The 18,082-nt window shown below is 47.5% G+C and overlaps 3 protein-coding genes across 4 annotated transcripts in view; 1 reads left to right on the top strand and 2 right to left on the bottom strand.

The window, feature by feature from the left end:
• Window positions 1–539: 539 nt before the first annotated feature.
• On the bottom strand, window positions 540–3,854 carry LOC126987708 (cuticle protein AMP1A-like). Of its 2 annotated transcripts, none has more exons than XM_050844903.1 (3): window positions 3,746–3,854; window positions 1,721–1,923; window positions 540–1,358 (listed from the first exon to the last, which is right to left on the bottom strand). In XM_050844903.1, the coding sequence occupies exons 1-3, from the start codon at window positions 3,752–3,754 to the stop codon at window positions 1,169–1,171; spliced, it is 402 nt and encodes a 133-aa protein (XP_050700860.1). In that variant the 5' UTR covers window positions 3,755–3,854; the 3' UTR covers window positions 540–1,168. The 2 variants fall into 2 exon arrangements, with proteins under 2 accessions (XP_050700860.1, XP_050700859.1); XM_050844902.1 differs by having other exon boundaries at window positions 1,721–1,926; window positions 3,746–3,784.
• A 2,316-nt stretch (window positions 3,855–6,170) lies between these two features.
• Window positions 6,171–18,082, bottom strand: part of LOC126987671 (larval cuticle protein LCP-30-like) — a 20,063-nt gene continuing 8,151 nt past the window's right edge. Inside the window, exons 4-5 of the mRNA XM_050844797.1 lie at window positions 6,653–6,867; window positions 6,171–6,537 (exon numbers count right to left, since the gene is read on the bottom strand). Of these exons, the coding sequence (XP_050700754.1) occupies window positions 6,348–6,537; window positions 6,653–6,867 (405 nt within the window). The 3' untranslated portion in view covers window positions 6,171–6,347. The remainder of the gene's footprint in view (window positions 6,538–6,652; window positions 6,868–18,082) is intronic.
• The window catches only part of LOC126987692 (cuticle protein AMP1A-like), a 1,636-nt gene continuing 1,114 nt past the window's right edge, over window positions 17,561–18,082 (top strand). The window contains exons 1-2 of the mRNA XM_050844825.1: window positions 17,561–17,670; window positions 18,005–18,082. The exon at window positions 18,005–18,082 is cut by the window's right edge and continues 128 nt beyond it. Of these exons, the coding sequence (XP_050700782.1) occupies window positions 17,581–17,670; window positions 18,005–18,082 (168 nt within the window). The 5' untranslated portion in view covers window positions 17,561–17,580. The remainder of the gene's footprint in view (window positions 17,671–18,004) is intronic.

Here is an 18,082-nt window from a genome sequence, read left to right as displayed (position 1 = left end):
CACCCCCTAGCACACCGCCCCCTCCACCCCTCACCCCCAGCACGACCCCCTTTTATTCCTCCCCTTCACTCCACGCCCCCAATCCCATCCCCCCTCACCTTCCCCTCTTCTCTCTTCACTCCTCCCCTCCCCCCTTCACCTTCCCCCCCTCACCTTCCCTCCTCACCTTCCCTGTTAATGCGCCGTTGCCCGCTTCTCTCTCTCATCTCCTGACTCATCATTTTTGCCGCCCAGAAGAAAAAAACTGGTTCTTGTACTTTCACCGAGAGCGTCTTCCGTCACTCTTCTGTTCATGATTCTCTCTGTCTTTCTGTCTGTGTATTTGTGTCTCTGTCTATGTCTCTCACTTACTCACTCACTCACTCCTTGTTCTTTTTTGTCCTTGTTATTATTGTTTTTGTTTTATTTATTTTTTTAGTATCATCATCTATTTCCTTTACTTTTCTTCTTCTTCTTTTTTCTCCTCCTCCTCACGCCGCAGCTGTTCATTAGTGACGCTCATATATACAAGACAGTAATACGGACAGACACAGAGAACGTTCAGTATATATTTATTTATTCATCATTGTTGCCGCACAGAAGGAGAGGGCGAACATCGTTACCTGATTGGCTTACTCTCCGCTGCCGTATGACATGACATGACCGCACTTCTGTTATATAAGTTGGTGCTTCTGGGATGAATGTAATGCTGATGATGATGATGTTGTTGACTTTACTTTTGTTGAGGGACATCGCAATGGATAGGTTGTGATGCTGGGATGGATGTTATGATGCTAATGGTCCACAGTCTCATGCATTTCAGGGCTTACACACAGGCACACATCTGATCAGGCTTTCGTAGAGGTTGGGTTAGTAATATTTCCATGGGTAGTTTTTTGAGCCTGTTTGAACAGCCTCTCGTTGGACTGTTTTGTGATGCCAGTGATAGCTTTACCAGACGTCTGCATCTTGAACGGGAAAACACCCATGAAAACCTGGTTAGTCTTCTCTGTGGCCTTGGAAAATAGACGTAGTGGGAGCCGGAGACGTTTAAGAATATGATCCAGAGAGAGAGAGAGAGAGAGAGAGAGGAACTGGCTAATTCAGTGTTCTGAGTACTATAACAATCTGGGAACACTGGATAACCGCCTAAGAGGACAACAGCTTCTTGGAGGCGGCAGGGGAGGAGTTAGTCGTATCTGTCTTCACGGGAGCGCTTGGCGTCCTCCTCGGCGGCGAAGGCGATCTGGTCCAGCACGAACTGGGGGATGGGGTGGGGGAACTCGGGGGCCACGGGCAGCAGGGAAGACTCGGGCTGGTAGCCGTTTTCGTCGGCGATGAACTTGACATGGACGGGAGTGCCGTCAGGGGCGGTGTAGCTGTGGAAAAGTGTTATTATTACTATTTTTTAATCGCTATTTATATAGTTGTTTTTGGTAGCGATGCCACGGATGGGATTTTTCAGTCACCGCCGAGTGGCCCAAGACTATTCACATGCTGTCCTGAAGAGCACCTGTCAACCCGGATTCTAGATTCTCTCTCTAAAAGAGATGTTCAAAGAGGAGCTCCCGGGGGGCAGCATGAGCCAAGCAAGATGGCGTCAGTATAAACACCTGCCTGCGCCATAACGGGCTGGGGCCGACCATCAGGCCCCACCAAGAAAACCTACCGGCGCCATAGGCTTAAAAAAAAAAATGTATACGTATATCCATCTATCTACTATCTTTATCTCGATACTCACGAGTACTGCCCCGCCTTGACCACGGTCCCCTCGGGACCCCCGGGGGAGCCAGACTGGGCCAGGATGATGCCGTTGCCGGTCTCCACGTCCAGGTTGTAGTTGCCGTCGCCCTCGTGGGTCCGTTGGTCCTTCAGAATCTTCACCACCTCAACGGAGTCCGTCGGCAGGGCAGCGGCCGCGGCGGCGAGGAAGATCAGCGACAGCTGCTGGCACGTAGAGAAGGGAAAGGAAGCGTAAGGGTCTGTATTCTCAGACGCCTCCACCTCCCACATCAACTATTCCCAAAGGCCGAAAAGGAGATTAATCGGGTGTTCATGCATGCTCTTTAGGTTCATAAAATTACCCCTGGAGATGGCCTCCACAACTCCTACGAAAGACTTGTCAAAAATGTGAGTGCTTGGGCGCAGAAAAGTTTGAGAACATGGACCCAGGATTTTAAAAATATTATTAACTAGGAAAATATCGTCTTGGATTAACTTTTCTTACACAAGGCTGTCTGTCGGTTGTTGTTTCGTCAGGTTTACGTATTGGTTATCAGCTGTTGTTCTTTCCTATCATTGAGGTCGTCGCTATAGTATTGATGGCAGGAAAGAACTCTTGTCCGAAAGCCTTGTTCACCTCTATAGATACGCACGGTCCCTGGTCTATCTATGCCTTACCTATTGTATTGGAGATGATATGAATTGCAACTTTTTAGTCGTACAGATGAGTCTTTATACGGGTCAGAAACATACTTGCCTCCGCTAAGTAAAAAAACAGAAAAAAATAAGTGAATTGTCTATCTAAATTGTCTGTCTGTCTAAACGGGTCGGCCTATTTAGTGACCAAGCGATTAAACACACGAGAGAGAGAGAGAGAGAGAGAGAGAGAGAGAGAGAGAGAGAGAGAGAGAGAGAGAGAGAGAGAGAGAGAGAGAGAGAGAGAGAGAGAGAGAGAGAGAGAGAGAGAGAGAGAAATTAACAACGATAGTAACTTAAATAAAAAATGAGTCTATCCAGCTATCCAACTGTACTGTCCGACGTGAGTTTCTGATTTGAGATGACCTTAAGTAACTCCTGCAAGGTTTTCCTACATGTATTCTTAGTCCACATCCTCCAGTCTGGAAACATTCGTATTGTAATGCAGACAAAAAAAACATGACCCGTATTCTCAGGCATTTCCGGGATTACACATTCACATATATTAAGGCTTTGGTACAGGGTGTAGGTATTATCTCCCTGCATTCACACCAACCCCTTGACTGCGGATTTCCTACAAGAAGACATCACCAAGCTACAGGAATGGAACAAAAAGTGGCTGTTACAATTCAATGAAGAAAAATGTAAAGCCATACAAATTAGGAGGAGAAAGCCAGCATACCAATACCACATGGGAAACACTCCACTATCCACTACAGAGGCAGAGAAGGACCGGGGAGTGTGTGTTGACAGGCTATCAGTGAAGGCAAAATCCGTGCCAATCGCAGCGGACGGGTTAGTAAGGCTTTCGTAGAGGTTGTGTTAGTATTTTCATGGACAGTGTTATGAGCCTACCAATTATTTGACAAGGCTTCTGCACTATGAACGTGAGAAACACTCGTGAGAGCCCGACTTGTGTCCTTTCTGGCTTTTGGAAGAAGTTGCTGTGAGAGCCAAAAGCATCTGAGAAAATTAAAAATAAATAATAATAATAATAATAATAATAATAATAATAATAATAATAATAATAATAATAATAATAAATAAATAAATAGTACGGGCCGAATGAGTTTACTTGGAGCGCAGGAGAAAAGACAGTTCAGTTCTAAGTCACCTCATCTCCATCACCTCATTTTCACTTCATCTCCAGCTCATCTCCATCACCTCATCTCCACCTCACCTCCAGGTCATCTCCACTTCATCGCCATCACCTCATCTCCATCACCTCATCTCCACTTCATCTCCAGTTCATCTCCATCATTCTGTATATGAGGAACAGTTCACACTCTTTCCTTCACTTCCCTTCACTTCACTTCCCTTCCCTTCACTTCCTGAGGCATGCACTTACGTATTTCATGGTGCGTTGCGTTGCGAGGAGGGAGCTGCTGACGATGCCCGGCGTGAAGCGAACATCAGTATTTATACCTCAAAACTAGTGCACTTGGTTGCCACCTTTGATTTACCCAACCGGTTAGCCGCTATTTTTTTCCTAAGTCACCTCTTTGGTTACTGTGATTATGGGTCTGCTCTTACTTTCATATACACGGGAATTTAGGTAAAGCGGAAGGGAGGGGGGGTCGTGTGTGTGTGTGTGTGTGTGTGTGTTTATCTGTCTGTCTTTATGTGTCTGTCTCTCTAGATGTATGTATGTATGTATGTATGTATGTGTATTGACTCTCACGTGGCGGGGAAGTACCTACCTCAAGACATTTCATAATGCCGTATTCTTAAAACATTCACATATTTGACAAGGCTTTCATAGGAGTTTTGGGCATTTCCAGTAGGGGTAGTTTAATGTCGCTGATGCTGGTAGTTTGACCCTTCCTCTGTGCCATGGACCTACAAAAGCACCCATTACAAACCGACTGATCTCCTTTTCGGCCTTTGGAAATTGTTGTTGTGAGAGGGGGAAGCGTCTATAAGAATACCAACCATAGTGCGCGGCCTTCCCCAGAGAGAGAGAGAGAGAGAGAGAGAGAGAGAGAGAGAGAGAGAGAGAGAGAGAGAGAGAGAGAGAGAGAGAGAGAGAGAGAGAGAGAGAGAGAGAGAGAGAGAGAGACCATCAGCGGGTGTCTTGTCCCAGCGCCACATGTCCCCGTCTCTGGCAGGTGACGAGGAGCGCCGCGCACTCACTTTCATTGATTTCAAAACATGATGTAAAACCTTGCACGATAAATGTCAGTCACCGGCGCCGGGGAGAGGAGGAGGATGCGAGGAACGGGCGATGTGGGCCAGACGGAGGAGGCGAGGGAGAATGGCGAGACTGGAGCAGACATGAAGAGGAGGTGTGACCAAGGGGTGACATGAGGCGTAAGAGAGATTGGAAGTGAAAGGGAAAGGTGAAGAGGAAGGAAGGATAGCCTATATTTAGCTGGCGTGAGGAACAGAACGACGGATGGAGCAGACGACAGAAAAAGAGGGGTGTGAGGGCAAGATCGAGGGGTGCCATTAGGAGATAAAGAGAGAGATTGGAAATGAAAGGACAGCGAGTAGAGAAAGGAACAGAACGACGGATAGAGCAGACAGAACAAGAGGGGTGTGAAGGCAAGATCAAGGGGTGCCATTAGGTGATAAAGAGAGAGATTGGAAATGAAAGGAAAACGAGAAGAGGAGGGAAGGATATATCTAGCTGGCGTGAGGAACAGAACTAAGGATGGAGCAGAAGATAGGAAAAGAGGGATATGAAGGCAAGATCAAAGGGTGCCATTAGGAGATAGAGAGAGAGATTGGAAGTGAAAGGGGACATAAGGAAGGAAGGAGAAATATATCTAGCTGGCGTGAAGAACAGAGAGTAAAAGGGTTGTAAAGTAAGGTCAGTAGTCAGGCCATTAGTCCCATAACAGCAGCAGAAGCGAACTAAACCCAGGAGTGGAGCAGTGACCCAAGCCGACCTCCCCCACCACACCAGACACACAACCCCCTCGACTCCCCATCAGCCTCCACCAACCACGCCCCTCCTACAACCCCCCCCCCCCACACCCCACCTAGTCATTATATTAAAGTACTTGATCTGTCTCTACTTTTGGCCGCTTTATTTCTATTTGTTTTTATAGGAGCGGTGCTGAGCGGGATTTATATTTTTTATTTTTTATTTTTTTGTTAACTCTTCGTTTTTTGCCACTGAGCTATTCCCTTTACAGGATCTGGCCCTCATTGCTTGCCCGGAGAAAAAAATGTGTGTTTGAAGAAGCAAGGGGACGGAGAATTTATTATCGGTTATTAAGAGATTTAAGTTATTTAAAATGGAACTGTTCAGTTGAATCGTATAATAATTATACTAATATACATACCCGTGAAAAATGTTGTGAAAGTGCTAGTTAGGAGGAGAAGGAGGAGGAGGAGAAGGAGGAAAAAAGAAAGAAGAGGAGGAAGAAGAAACATGAAAAAAGTGCAGCATGGAAGAGAGGGCAACATAAAGACAGTTACTTGAGAAGCATGAAAATTGAAGCATAACGCTATATACGGTCTTTGACCTTTGTGATCCTGTTTTTCATAATCTTTTGCGTGGAGTCAGATGGAGCAGAATTTTTTAGTTTTTAGTGAATGTGCGGTGAACGGCGAGCGCGCGCGTGTGTGTGTGTGTGTGTGTGTGTGTGGTGCCGGGGGTGTACAGGCCTGTGCTTGTAGTGTTGAGTCTCGCTGAGGATAAACCGGCTTTGGGGGGCTGATGAAGGGGTACGCTTACTCTTAAAAAGAATTAGAGTAAGGCACGTACACACACACACACACACACACACACACACTGCAAAGACAGGGAACAGTATTGGCGAGCGTGCAGTGTTGTACTTTTATTTAAGATAAACAATAGTCTTATATACAAAATATGAAATAAATAGTGCCAACATGGCGCTGCGCAGTGTGCATGTAGTCAGCGTGAACGTATATAAGTTTATAGGATGAGTGACCTAAGGTTAGGAGGACTGGCGTCGCCTGAGGTGGCAGGGGAGGAGTTAGTCATATCTGTCCTCACGGGAGCGGTTGGCGTCCTCCTCGGCGGCCTTGGCGATCTGATCCAGCACGAACTGGGGGATGGGGTGGGGGAACTCGGGGGCCACGGGCAGCAGGGGGGACTGGGGCTGGTAGCCGTTCTCGTCGGCGACAAACTTGACCACAACGGGAGTGCCGTCAGGAGCGGTGTAACTGGAAGGGAGGATGGAAAATGTTATAAGTCCGCGTCATAGCTTCCTCCGAGGTTCTCTGGGTGATCCACTCAGCATTTGGATGTACCATTACAAAGTCTCATGCGAATACTTACGCGTACTGTCCAGCCTTGACGACGGAGCCCTCAGGGCCGTCGGGAGAGCCAGACTGGGCCAGGACGATGCCATTGCCGGTCTCCACGTCCAGGTTGTACCTGCCGTACTCGTCCTGCTGACGCTCGTCCTTCAGGATGGGCACCACCTCGCGGGAGTTGTCATAGTACTGCTGTGGGGCAGCGGCGGCCACCACGGCAAGAGTAGCGAGGATGATCTGTGGACAATGGTCGCCTGATATTAGCAGCGGCAGCGTGTGTGCCTCAGAGCACCGGGCTCTACAAACTCCACTCCTGTATTAGATTGTAGTTCTATAGATTCTTTGTTTTTTTTGTTTTTTTTTCAACCGGCGTGAGTCAGTTTAGCTCAGACAGACCATAAGAATATTTTGCTGTCCTATAATGAGTTCATGTAATTTTTAAATCCTAGGCAGATGAGTTAATTCAGTTAATGGAAGACTTTGTCAAATTATATAGGGTTCGTCCTACTTCGGTGACTGCCTGCATCTACGAAACTTAACTTCGTTGAGGCGAATGAACTACAGACACGATCACAAGTCAGAAAATGCTACACCTTGGCTGCAGACGTGCGCGCCGGGCAAGCAGTCACGCATGGCGAGTTCTAATGAGTGGTTCATCGTCGAAATAGGCAGCGCTTCCTCCCTTGGCGTGGTGATAGAGGCCTGATGTTAACCTATGGGGGTAACCCCGCGCCGTGGCCGAACAAGATTTCAGATGGAGGGGCTGATTGGCCGGCAAGGACCGTAACTTTAATGCTCGTGTGATGACAACAGCACGGCCTGGGGGCGTGTCTGAGTAACGCTGAGACGTGACATTTAACCATGTCAAAAAGTCAGCCTGTCTGAGTGCCGTTGAAAGTTGAGTTCCCACGACAGAGGGAAAGGAAATTTCTAAGCACTATAATAAATGCTACTTTGCAAGACAATAAAATGAACGTGTTTAATAAACGCTACAAGTGTGACTTCACAAAACGAAAAAAATGAACGGCGGCCGAGTGGTCAGCGTGCGGGCGTGGAGAGCCCGAGGACCTAGGTTCGAGTCCCCATCGATGCACGCTGACAATTTTCAACCATCGCCGAGTGGCGGAAGAATACCCACATGCTGCCCAGATCTTCAGTCAACCCTAACTTCAGCGACGTGAAGCACCGGGGCGCAGCAAGGGCCAAGCAAGTCATACATCAAGGCAGCCACTGTACATAAAAGTCGCCTGGCCCACTAAAGGGCTGGAGTCGCCCAAGAGACTCGTCAAGAAAGCCTACCGGCACTATAGCCCGCATAAAAAAGTAGTTATAAGTGTGACTCAAGACAAAAAAAAAAAAAAGACGTTTCTAAGTAGCTAATTTAAAAGTGTGACTTCCCTAGAAAAAAATAAAAATGAATATTTCTAAGTAATGGAATAAGTGTGACTTCCCAAGAAAAAGGAAAGTTTCTAAGTAACTAATTTAAAAAGTGTGACTTTCTAAGACAAAAGAAGAGCGTTTCTAAGTAATGTAATTAGTGTGACTTCCCAAGAGAAAAAAAAAGGAACGCCTCCAAGTGACGTTACAAGTGTGACTTCCAATGACTAAAAATGAACGTTCCTAAGCAATGTTATAACGATGACTTCCCAAGACTAAAAAAATGAACGTTTTTAAGTAACGTTATCCAAGTGCATTCATCCCTGCTAATAAAAAAAAAGTGTTCCCGGCGTCTCCTGCCTTCGCCTCGGCCACCTGGCACGCTACTCACAGCCTTCATTGTGGAGTGTGTGCAGTGTCTGAAGCAACTGGTGCCGAGCTGTGCCGGCCAAGGTATTTATAGATGGCGCGCCGCCGTGACCTGGGTTGCCGGCCGGGTTGCGGGTCGGGTTTTTGCCGCCGCGTCGTGTCAGGACATGAGCGATTCAAGGTCTTTGTTTCGGGGGGTTAGGGTGTTGAGGAAGGCCCGGCCGCTAGTGTCTATAGGAGCCGCTGTTGAGCTGGCCTCGACCGAAAAGACACCAGCGAAAGGAAGCAAAAAGGAAGAAAGGGAGAGGAAAGACGGGAGGGGGGGAGGGAAATCTAAAGAGAACGTATATGAGAACAATGGTTGTCAGTGCTGTTAAAAATTCATATTATACTACAGTGCATGCGATCTTAGTCATTAGTAGAAGCTCTCCGACTCGCTGTGGAACTGAATAAGCTAAAATAGAGATAATAGATAATACTGATAAAATTTAAAAGGGCATAGATTTATATTTTTCATGATAAATCCTTCTTTTCACATCACCGCCACCTCGACTACAACTACTACTACCACTACTACCACTACTACTACTACTACTATAATTTACTACTACTACTACTATTACTACTGCTACTCTACTACTACTACTACTACTACTACTACTAATAATAATAATAATAATAATAATAATAATAATGCTACTACTACCACAACTACTACTACTACTACTACTACTACTACTACTACTACTACTACCACTACTATTACAGCCACTACTATTGCTCCCCATCGGCTGTGTACTTTCCATGTCAACAAGTTCTCAGTGGCAAGTGAGATAGACTCTATATGTAAGGGAACCCGTGAACTACATTTCATTACCTACGATGCGTGTTGCCTATCAGTGGCTTACATGTGCAAGGGTGTGGGTTACGAGGGAGGGCGGCGCGCTAAGGAAGGGATGCTTGGTTATTTGCCAGATGACTGTGTGTGTATGTGGGAGGGTGAGGTGCTCTTATGTCAAGTGTTGTTTTGTTTTCATCTGGGTCCATTGTTGTGTTGCTTCGAGGAGGTGATGGTCGTGATGGTTTTGGTGGTGCTGGTGGTGATGCTGGAGGTGATTGTTGTTAGTAAGTCTTTTGTGTTTTTTGTCGTTGTTGCTGTCTGTTTTTTTATTATTGTTATCGCCAATGTTGTTGCTGTTATCATTATTATCATTATCATCATTCTTATCATTATTATCAGATTTTTATAACTTTTTTCCGCTATTCTGACCCTCATTAATAGCATGACTCCCGTTGGCTTGCCCCGGGCGTGAGTTTCTCCTGTCCTGCGGGCGGCGCCGCGGCCCTCGCCCTTCCCGCGGCGGCGGCGTGGCCATAAACCTTGGGCCGTAAAACGCGGCGTGAGAGGGGCGAGGCAGCCGTGCCTAGCGCCGGTAGCATTCCGAAGTGGAACTGCGTAGACACATTACGGGCACCTCGTCGTCCATGAGGGCGTGAGTGTGTGTTAAGGTGGCGTGGGGACGGAGAGCGTGTGGGCGTGTGGGTGTGCTGGGTGCCGGGGTTTTGGGGCTCAGTGTCATACAGGCGGCAAGAAAAGGTGTCCCACGCTTGAGTGGAGGCGAGGGCGAGGTGCCGGTGAGAGGAACATTTTATGCAGCGGGGGGCCGCGAGGTAGGGGGCGGGCCGGGGGTGGCGGGGGTGTCCGTAGCCGTGGTGATGAAACTCCGCCACCCAGCGTCTCGGGTTGCCTCAGTCGGGGGGGCACCGCGACGTGGCGCAAGAGGGCCAGGTAGCGGCGGCGGCATCCAACCAGCATAGGTAATGCAGCTGACTGGCCCGCTGGGACCACGGGGGTCTGACCTCTGACCCAGCCTTGTGGGGCGCCCTTGTCTAGCCGAGGCGGTAGGGAGGCGGCGTTCCAGGTCATGGGGGAGACCTTGACGCCCAGCCTGCGCGGCGCGGCGGCTCCATCACTGGCTCCATCATGACACCTTTGTGCGCCGCCACCGAGGCTTTACCTGACTAATGGACTCCAGGCTTGCACACGCCACACACCCCTCCCCGCCCCTGCCCTGCACTACCCTGGCCTGCCCTGCCCTGCCCTGCCCTGCCCTGCACTACCCTGCCCTGCCCTGCCCTGCCCTGCCCTGCCCTGCCCTCCTCTCCCCTGCCCATGCCCTCCTTTGAAGCTGATGCAAGCTACTGGGCCCTAAAAATACTGTGACACTTGCAGCCTCGCACGCTGATCCTGTTTGTCTTCTAGATCTCTCTCTATTTCTGTTTATCTAGCAATATCTATCTATCTATCTATCTCTAGACATCTATCTATTATCTATCAATCTTTTTCTTTATTTGTCAGTATCTAAAATGCCAGCCCTAATTTATCTTTGTCTCAATTTCTCCTCGTTGTGGTAAACCTCCTTCACGAGAATGATTCGTTGTGTCAGTCATATACTCGTGCTCTGAAACTACTGCTAACAATGCCTTTCCTCCCCTTCCCAGCCCATCCCTTCCTATGCCTTCCCTTTCCTCCCCTTCCCAGCCCATCCCTTCCTATGCCTTCCCTTTCCTCCCCTTCCCAGCCCATCCCTTCCTATGCCTTCCCTTTCCTCCCCTTCCCAGCCCATCCCTTCCTATGCCTTCCCTTTCCTCCCCTTCCTTTCCTCCCCATCCCAGCCCATCCCTTCCTATGCCTTCCTTTCCTCCCTTCCCAGCCCATCCTTCCTATGCCTTCCTTTCCTCCCTTCCCAGCCCATCCTTCCTATGCCTTCCCTTTCCTCCTTCCCAGCCCATCCGTTCCTATGCCTTCCCTTTCCTCCCCTTCCCAGCCCATCCCTTCCTATGGCTTCCCTTTCCTTCCCAGCCCATCCCTTCCTATGCCTTCCCTTTCCTCCCCTTCTCAGCCCACCCCTTCCTATGCCTTCCCTTTCCTCCCCATCCCAGCCCACCCCTTCCTATGCCTTCCCTTTCCTCCCCTTCCCAGCCCATCCTTCCTATGCCTGCCTTTCCTCCTTCCCAGCCCAGCCCTTCCTATGCCTTCCCTTTCCTCCCCTTCCCAGCCCATCCCTTCCTATGCCTTCCCTTTCCTCCCCTTCCCAGCCCATCCCTTCCTATGCCTTCCCTTTCCTCCCCTTCCCAGCCCATCCCTTCCTATGCCTTCCCTTTCCTTCCCAGCCCATCCCTTCCAATGCCTTCCCTTTCCTTCCCAGCCCATCCTTTCCTATGCCTTCCCTTTCCTCCCCTTCCCAGCCCATCCCTTCCTATGCCTTCCCTTTCCTCCCCTTCCCAGCCCATCCCTTCCTATGCCTTCCCTTTCCTTCCCAGCCTTTACTTTCTCTTCCCTTCCCTTCCCCTCACATTTTTATAGCCTTTAAATCCCCATAGCTTGGCCTGGTCTGGTGGAAGGCGTAACACTTTCAATAGTCCTGAGAAGCCTGTAATGACACTCGTTAAACTTGACCGTAAGAAAGTTTTATTTGTTTTATATTGTGGTCAGAATATTTATCGCTCGTGAGGGTATACAATAAGGCTCATTCGGTGTTTTTTTTCGGGCGTGTGGCAATATTAACACATTTGCTGACCACGAGGCAGAAACTCAACTTTGTATTACTCAATTGTTTACTTAATGACCCGTCCGTCACCACCTTTCTTATTCCCATATATGCAAGCAAGTGTGTGTGTGCGTGTGTGTGTGTGTGTGTGTGTGTGTGTGTGTGTGTGTGTGTGTGTGTGAGAGAGAGAGAGAGAGAGAGAGAGAGAGAGAGAGAGAGAGAGAGAGAGAGAGAGAGAGAGAGAGAGAGAGAGAGAGAGAGAGAGAGAGAGAGAGAGAGAGAGAGAGAGAGAGAGAGAGAGAGAGAAATAAAGAAAGAAAAAAAGAGAGAGAGAGAGAGAGAGAGAGAGAGAGAGAGAGAGAGAGAGAGAGAGAGAGAGAGAGAGAGAGAGAGAGAGAGAGAGAGAGAGAGAGAGAGAGAGAGGTCAATTTCGGGGTGGAGAGCTGTCTTGATACTCTTCTTTAGTAAGACCTCAATACTTAAATACACGATACATAATATATAATTGACCTACCGGATGACTCGTGTAGTGTTGCAAGAAATAATCCAGTTTACTTTTTTTCTTGTTTCGTCAGTTTAAACAGGTAGCGAAGCATATATACGTGTATGCTTCCTGCTGTACTTTTTTTGCCAGTCCTTATAAAGATGCATCCCTCCACCTGTACTACACGAAAATGACAGAAAGGGTGAGTGAGGATTGTCCTGTACCCGTGAGTTTTTCCATAGTGCGCAAAGGCCACATCTTAATTCACACCAGAGGAAACGTTGCTCTAATAAGTGTGAGAGCCTTGGTGGTGCGATTTTTAGAGTTATCACCAAACCAGATTTAACCTTTCCCCACCCGTAAGATCCCCGTAAGTCGCCACCCCTCAAGAATAGAGTTCCCGGAATACAGTGGCATGCCTTTCTGGTCTGGTTTTCTTTTCGTAATAATAGATGATGCGTTTATTAGAGTTGTCGCTGAACCAGACCGAACCTTTCTCCCAACATGGCCGTAAGTCGCCGCCCCGAGAGGATGACGAGTAGGAAGGGAAAGGAAGGGAAAGCAATGGAAAGGAAAGGAAAAGAAGGGAAGGGAAGGGAACGGGTGGGCTAGGAAGGAATGGGAAGAGAAGGGAAGGGAAGGGAAGGGAAGGAAAGGAAAGGAAAGGAAAGGAAAGGGAAGGAAAGGAAAGGAAAGGGAAGGGAAGGAAAGGGAAGGGAAGGAAAGGTAAGGAAAAGTAAGGGGAAGGAAAGTATGAGAAGGGAGGGGAAGGGAAGACAAGGCCACGAAAGGAAGGGAAGGGAAGAAAAGCTAAGGAAGGGAAGGGAAGGGAAGGGTAGTGAATGGAAGGGAAGGGAAGACAATGACAAGAAAGGAAGGGAAGGGAAGGGAAGGGAAGGGAAGGGAAGGGTAGTGAATGGAAGGGAAGGGAAGACAATGACAAGAAAGGAAGGGAAGGGAAGGGAAGGGAAGGGAAGGGTAGTGAATGGAAGGGGAAGACAATGACAAGAAAGGAAGGAAGGAAGGAAGGAAGGAAGGAAGGGTAGTGAATGGAAGGAAGGAAGACAATGACAAGAAAGGAAGGAAGGAAGGAAGGAAGGAAGGAAGGTAGTGAATGGAAGGGAAGGGAAGACAATGACAAGAAAGGAAGGGAAGGGAAGGGAAGGGAAGGGAAGGGAAGGGTAGTGAATGGAAGGGAAGGGAAGACAATGACAAGAAAGGAAGGGAAGGGAAGGGAAGGGTAGGGAAGGGAAGGGAAGGGAAAGGTAGTGAATGGAAGGGAAGGGAAGGGAAGGGAAGACGGAGCGAGGAAGAAAAAAGAAAGTAAAGGTTCTGTTCTTTTCCTTCTATTATTTTTTCTTGCAAGAGTTCCAGGAATACATTAACATCCTTTTCTGAGGGTGACGCCAAGCACTTTCTATCTATTTATTTATTTATCTATTCTCGTGTGTACCAACCTTGCATAATGCTTCTGTTTTGTTTAATGGTTATGCAAACTAGTGAGATGTGAATTATGTTTTTGAAAGCTATTAGTGTGTGTGTGTGTGTGTGTGTGTGTGTGTGATTTTTTGGGTATACGCGTTTTATTTTGTCAGCGTCTTGATGGCCTATTCATGTTCTCCTCGGCTCAGTCACGCAACCGCCCTTATCTCGGATTGCGAAAGTGTGTGTGTGTGTGTGTGTGTGTGTGTGTGTGTGTGTGTGTGTGTGTGTGTGTGTGTGTGTGTGTGTGTGTGTGTGTATTTTCTACTCTTTATTTTACTGTTCTTTTCTTCCTATATTTTTTTTTACCCTCTCTTCTAGCAAAAGTTTCACCATATCTATCTGTATTCTTCCTCTTTCCCTTTTCCCTTCCCTTCCCTTCCCTTCCCATACCTTTCCCTTCCCTTCCTTTCCATTCCCATCCCTTCCCATCCCTTTCCTTCCCCTTCCCTTTCCTTCCCCTTCCCTTCCCTTTCTTTCCATTCCCATCCCTTCCCATCCCTTTCCTTTCTTTCCCCTTCCCTTCCCTTCCCTTCCCTTCCCAGCCCACACTCGGTCAACGCCCAACAAGGTCCTCTTACACTCATTCTAAAAGCGTTGGGTCACGAAGCAGGGAAGGGCGTCGCTTTACCGTGTAGAAGCCTCTTGAGGGAAGGTGGAAAGTGCATAATAGCTATCCAGTGTGGGCCAGACGGCGTGGGCGGCAGGACGGCGTGTGTCTGGCCTCTACCTCTCTCTCTCCCTCTGTCTCTCTCTCCCCGGCATGCAAGACCAGCTGGCACCTCTCGCTCGGCTACCCTGGGTCGGTATTATCAGACGCTTCCACCTCTCACTCATATCAATTATTTCCAAAGGCCGAAAAGGAGAGCAATCCGGTTCTAATGAGTGTTTGTTTTAGATTCACTGTACAGAAGAAGGGTTTAACTAGCACCAGGGGCATACAACTACCCCTGGAAATGACGGAAACTCCTACGAAAGCCCTGTCAGATAAGTGTGCTTGGACGCCGTGATTAAGAATATGACCCCTTGCCTCTGAGTATAACTTTTCCCGGTACTACCTCCTGAATCTTTTCCTTCTCGGTGTGTTAAGAGAGAGAGAGAAGGCGATGCAATACCCGCGTGAACTTTCCTGGTGATGCACTGCTGTCTGTCTGGCGTCACTGTATCGGGTCATGGCACGAAACAAGACCGAGTCTCATGAAGGATTTAGATATTCCGTGAACTTTCCTGATCTCCGCTTTCTCCGAGGCTTTGGTTGCGGCTGGGCACAGATCACAGCACACCACCCGCCGCCTCCACCCGCCCACCCGTTCTCTCACTCTCTCTTCCCTCACCCACACTAACACATTCACGCACTCACACTTTTTTTTTTTTGCACGTTCCGTGATACACACACACACACACACACACACACACACACACACACACACGATATACAATATACGAGGCTACATGATAGCCAGCAACTTATGGTATAAATCAACAAAGAATGACCTCCCTTTCTTGTATAGAAAGTCTCATTAGTAAAGAAGCATATATGATTTTTTTGGGTAAAGACCTATATTATTTAACTGTTTAGGGATTTGCTAGGTTAACTTAGGCTAGGTTATTTTAAGTTTAGGGTATCTTCAAACACATGATTGCCAGCACCTAATGGTATAAATCACAAAGAATGACCTCAATTTGTTGTATTGAAAGTCTCATTAATAAGGATGCATATATGAATTTTCTGAGTCAAGATTTATAGTAACGGTATCGGGTTTTGTTAGGTTCCGTTAAGTTTAAGGTATCTTCAAACACATTGATAGTCAGCACCTTATGGTATAAATCAACAACGATTGACCTCACTTAGTTATGTAGAAAGTCTCATTAGTAAGGAAGCATATATGAATTTTCTGAGTCAAGACCTATAGTAACTGTTTGGGGTTTTGTTAAGTTAGGTTAGCTTAAGTGTAGGGAATTTTCAAACTCCTTACAGCCAGCAACTTATGGTATAAATTAACAGAGAATAGGCTCACTTTAGGTAGCTCTGGCGTGCCGTGAGGAATTCAGGTGTGACATGGACCTTTCCCTAGCTGTCCTTTCCTTTCTTTCCTCCTCCTCCTCCTCCTCCTCCTCTTCCTCCTCCTCCTCCTCCTCCTCCTCCTTCTCCTCGGATGCGGGATTTCCCTTCCTTCCTTTCACACTCTTAAAGCCGAATTATGCAAACCATATGTTGTTCAGAGTCATTCCTTCAACCTTTGCCAAGAGCATAAACTTAATGGCTTTGATGGGCGTTAGACGAGGAAAAGTTACTATAAGAACAATGGTGATAGCTTTAGTAATAACCTTAACAGAGAACAGTTTTTTCATATGTTTTTTTTTTGCTGTAATAATGATAGTGATAATAATAATGTTAATAGCACTACTATTACTACTACTACTACTACTACTACTACTACTACTACTACTACTACTACTACTACTACTACTACTACTACTACTACTTCTACTACTACTACTTTTACTACTACTACTACTACTACTACTACTACTACTACTACTACTACTACTACTACTACTACTACTACTACTACTACTACTACTACTACTACTATTACTACTACTTTTACTACTACTACTACTACTACTACTACTACTACTACTACTACTACTACTACTACTACTACTACTACTACTACTACTACTACTACTACTGATAATATTTCTCATGGTCGGCCCACAATGGAAGTTTTTTTTTTTTCATATCGTCGCCCTGTGTTATTAAGTCAGATTTTCTTATTATCACTTAACCCGCCATCATTTCGTCACATTCATCGGAGTGTTTCCAAACGTTAGTGAATTTGAGATAGTCAGTGAAGGATGCTCTCGTGTGTATTTGGTGGGTCTGTGTTAACCCGTTTTTGAGATGTTTGGGCACAAGACATCTCGGTAACGGACAAATAGACAGACAAACAGACGGACAGCCACGAAGACATTATCGGCCTTCTTGCTACGTGGTGTTAGACAGTTAGGCGATGATAAAAACAATACCACTACTGCTGCTGCTGATCCTGCTGCTGCTGATCCTGCTGCTGCTGATCCTGCTGCTGCTGATCCTGCTGCTGCTGATAATGATATTGCTGGTATTGCTGTTATATCTGCTATTGTTGTTGTTGTTGTTGTTGTTGTTGTTGTTGTTGTTGTTGTTGCTGCTGCTGCTTCCACTAATCGTTCTTTCTTATTGTTATTTATGCCACTGTTCTTCTTGTTGCTGCTGGTGCCTCTGATGTTGTTGCTATTGGTGCTGTTGCTTTCAGTGTCCGCGCCGCTGCCCTGCACCACTGGTAACAGCGTTGCCTCGACGGCCGTAAGTTTCCTTGAAGTGGTCCGTATTTCTTGCATAATTCTGGGTTGGCGGCGGGAGCGGCGCTCTACAACTCAGCATTATGCTGCAAACGCCCAAGCCACCGGGTGTATTTGCATGAAGAAAAGAGTTTACTGCGCAACGCCACTACTTTGACGACCTATTTGGGGCGTGGCGGGCGCGGCGGGCGCGGCGGCCTGCAATCTCATAATCGGCGTGAGGGTGGAAAGGAGAACACTGCATGGGTGAGGACCTGCCGGCAAATGTCATGGCCTTGGAAACCAGCGGTTATGGGGAAAGTTTTGCCGAGAAAGAGGCGGCCACGAACATGCGGCAACTGAATGCAAGGAGGAAGGCACTATATATACGGCAACGTGCCCTGTGTCCTCACTCCTCTGTCCTGCCCCGCCCCGTGCTGCGCCATGAAGCTCGTGAGTATGGCCCATATCCTGCCTACAGGCCCGGCAGGCACCCCTGGCACTCTCTCACACACACACACACAAAAAAAAAAAAGGTTGCCGCATGTGATATTACAGTTTCAAGAATTTACAAAGTATAATCAATAAATTAACATAAAATAAGATTACAGAACACAAATCTACGTACAAAGCCTTATATTTCCACTTCGCTCCTAAATGATATCAACGGTACGTAGATAGCGATCAAATATTCACTCCTCTAGCAATGTAAACTTTCTGCTCACGGGCACAGATGAAGGCTATAAGTAAACACACCCTCACGCCCCCATCTCCACCGTCTGCATAGATCCTCCTCGCCGCCCTTGCCTCCGTGGCCGCCGCCGCCCCTCAAGACTACTCCAAGGATATCATCCCAATCCTGAAG

Source organism: Eriocheir sinensis, chromosome 66 (assembly GCF_024679095.1).
Source record: "Eriocheir sinensis breed Jianghai 21 chromosome 66, ASM2467909v1, whole genome shotgun sequence".
In the NCBI taxonomy this organism is placed as follows: Eukaryota; Metazoa; Arthropoda; class Malacostraca; order Decapoda; family Varunidae; genus Eriocheir; species Eriocheir sinensis.
Note: the sequence above shows the minus strand (reverse complement) of the source record. Positions and strands in the feature narration are given on the sequence as shown.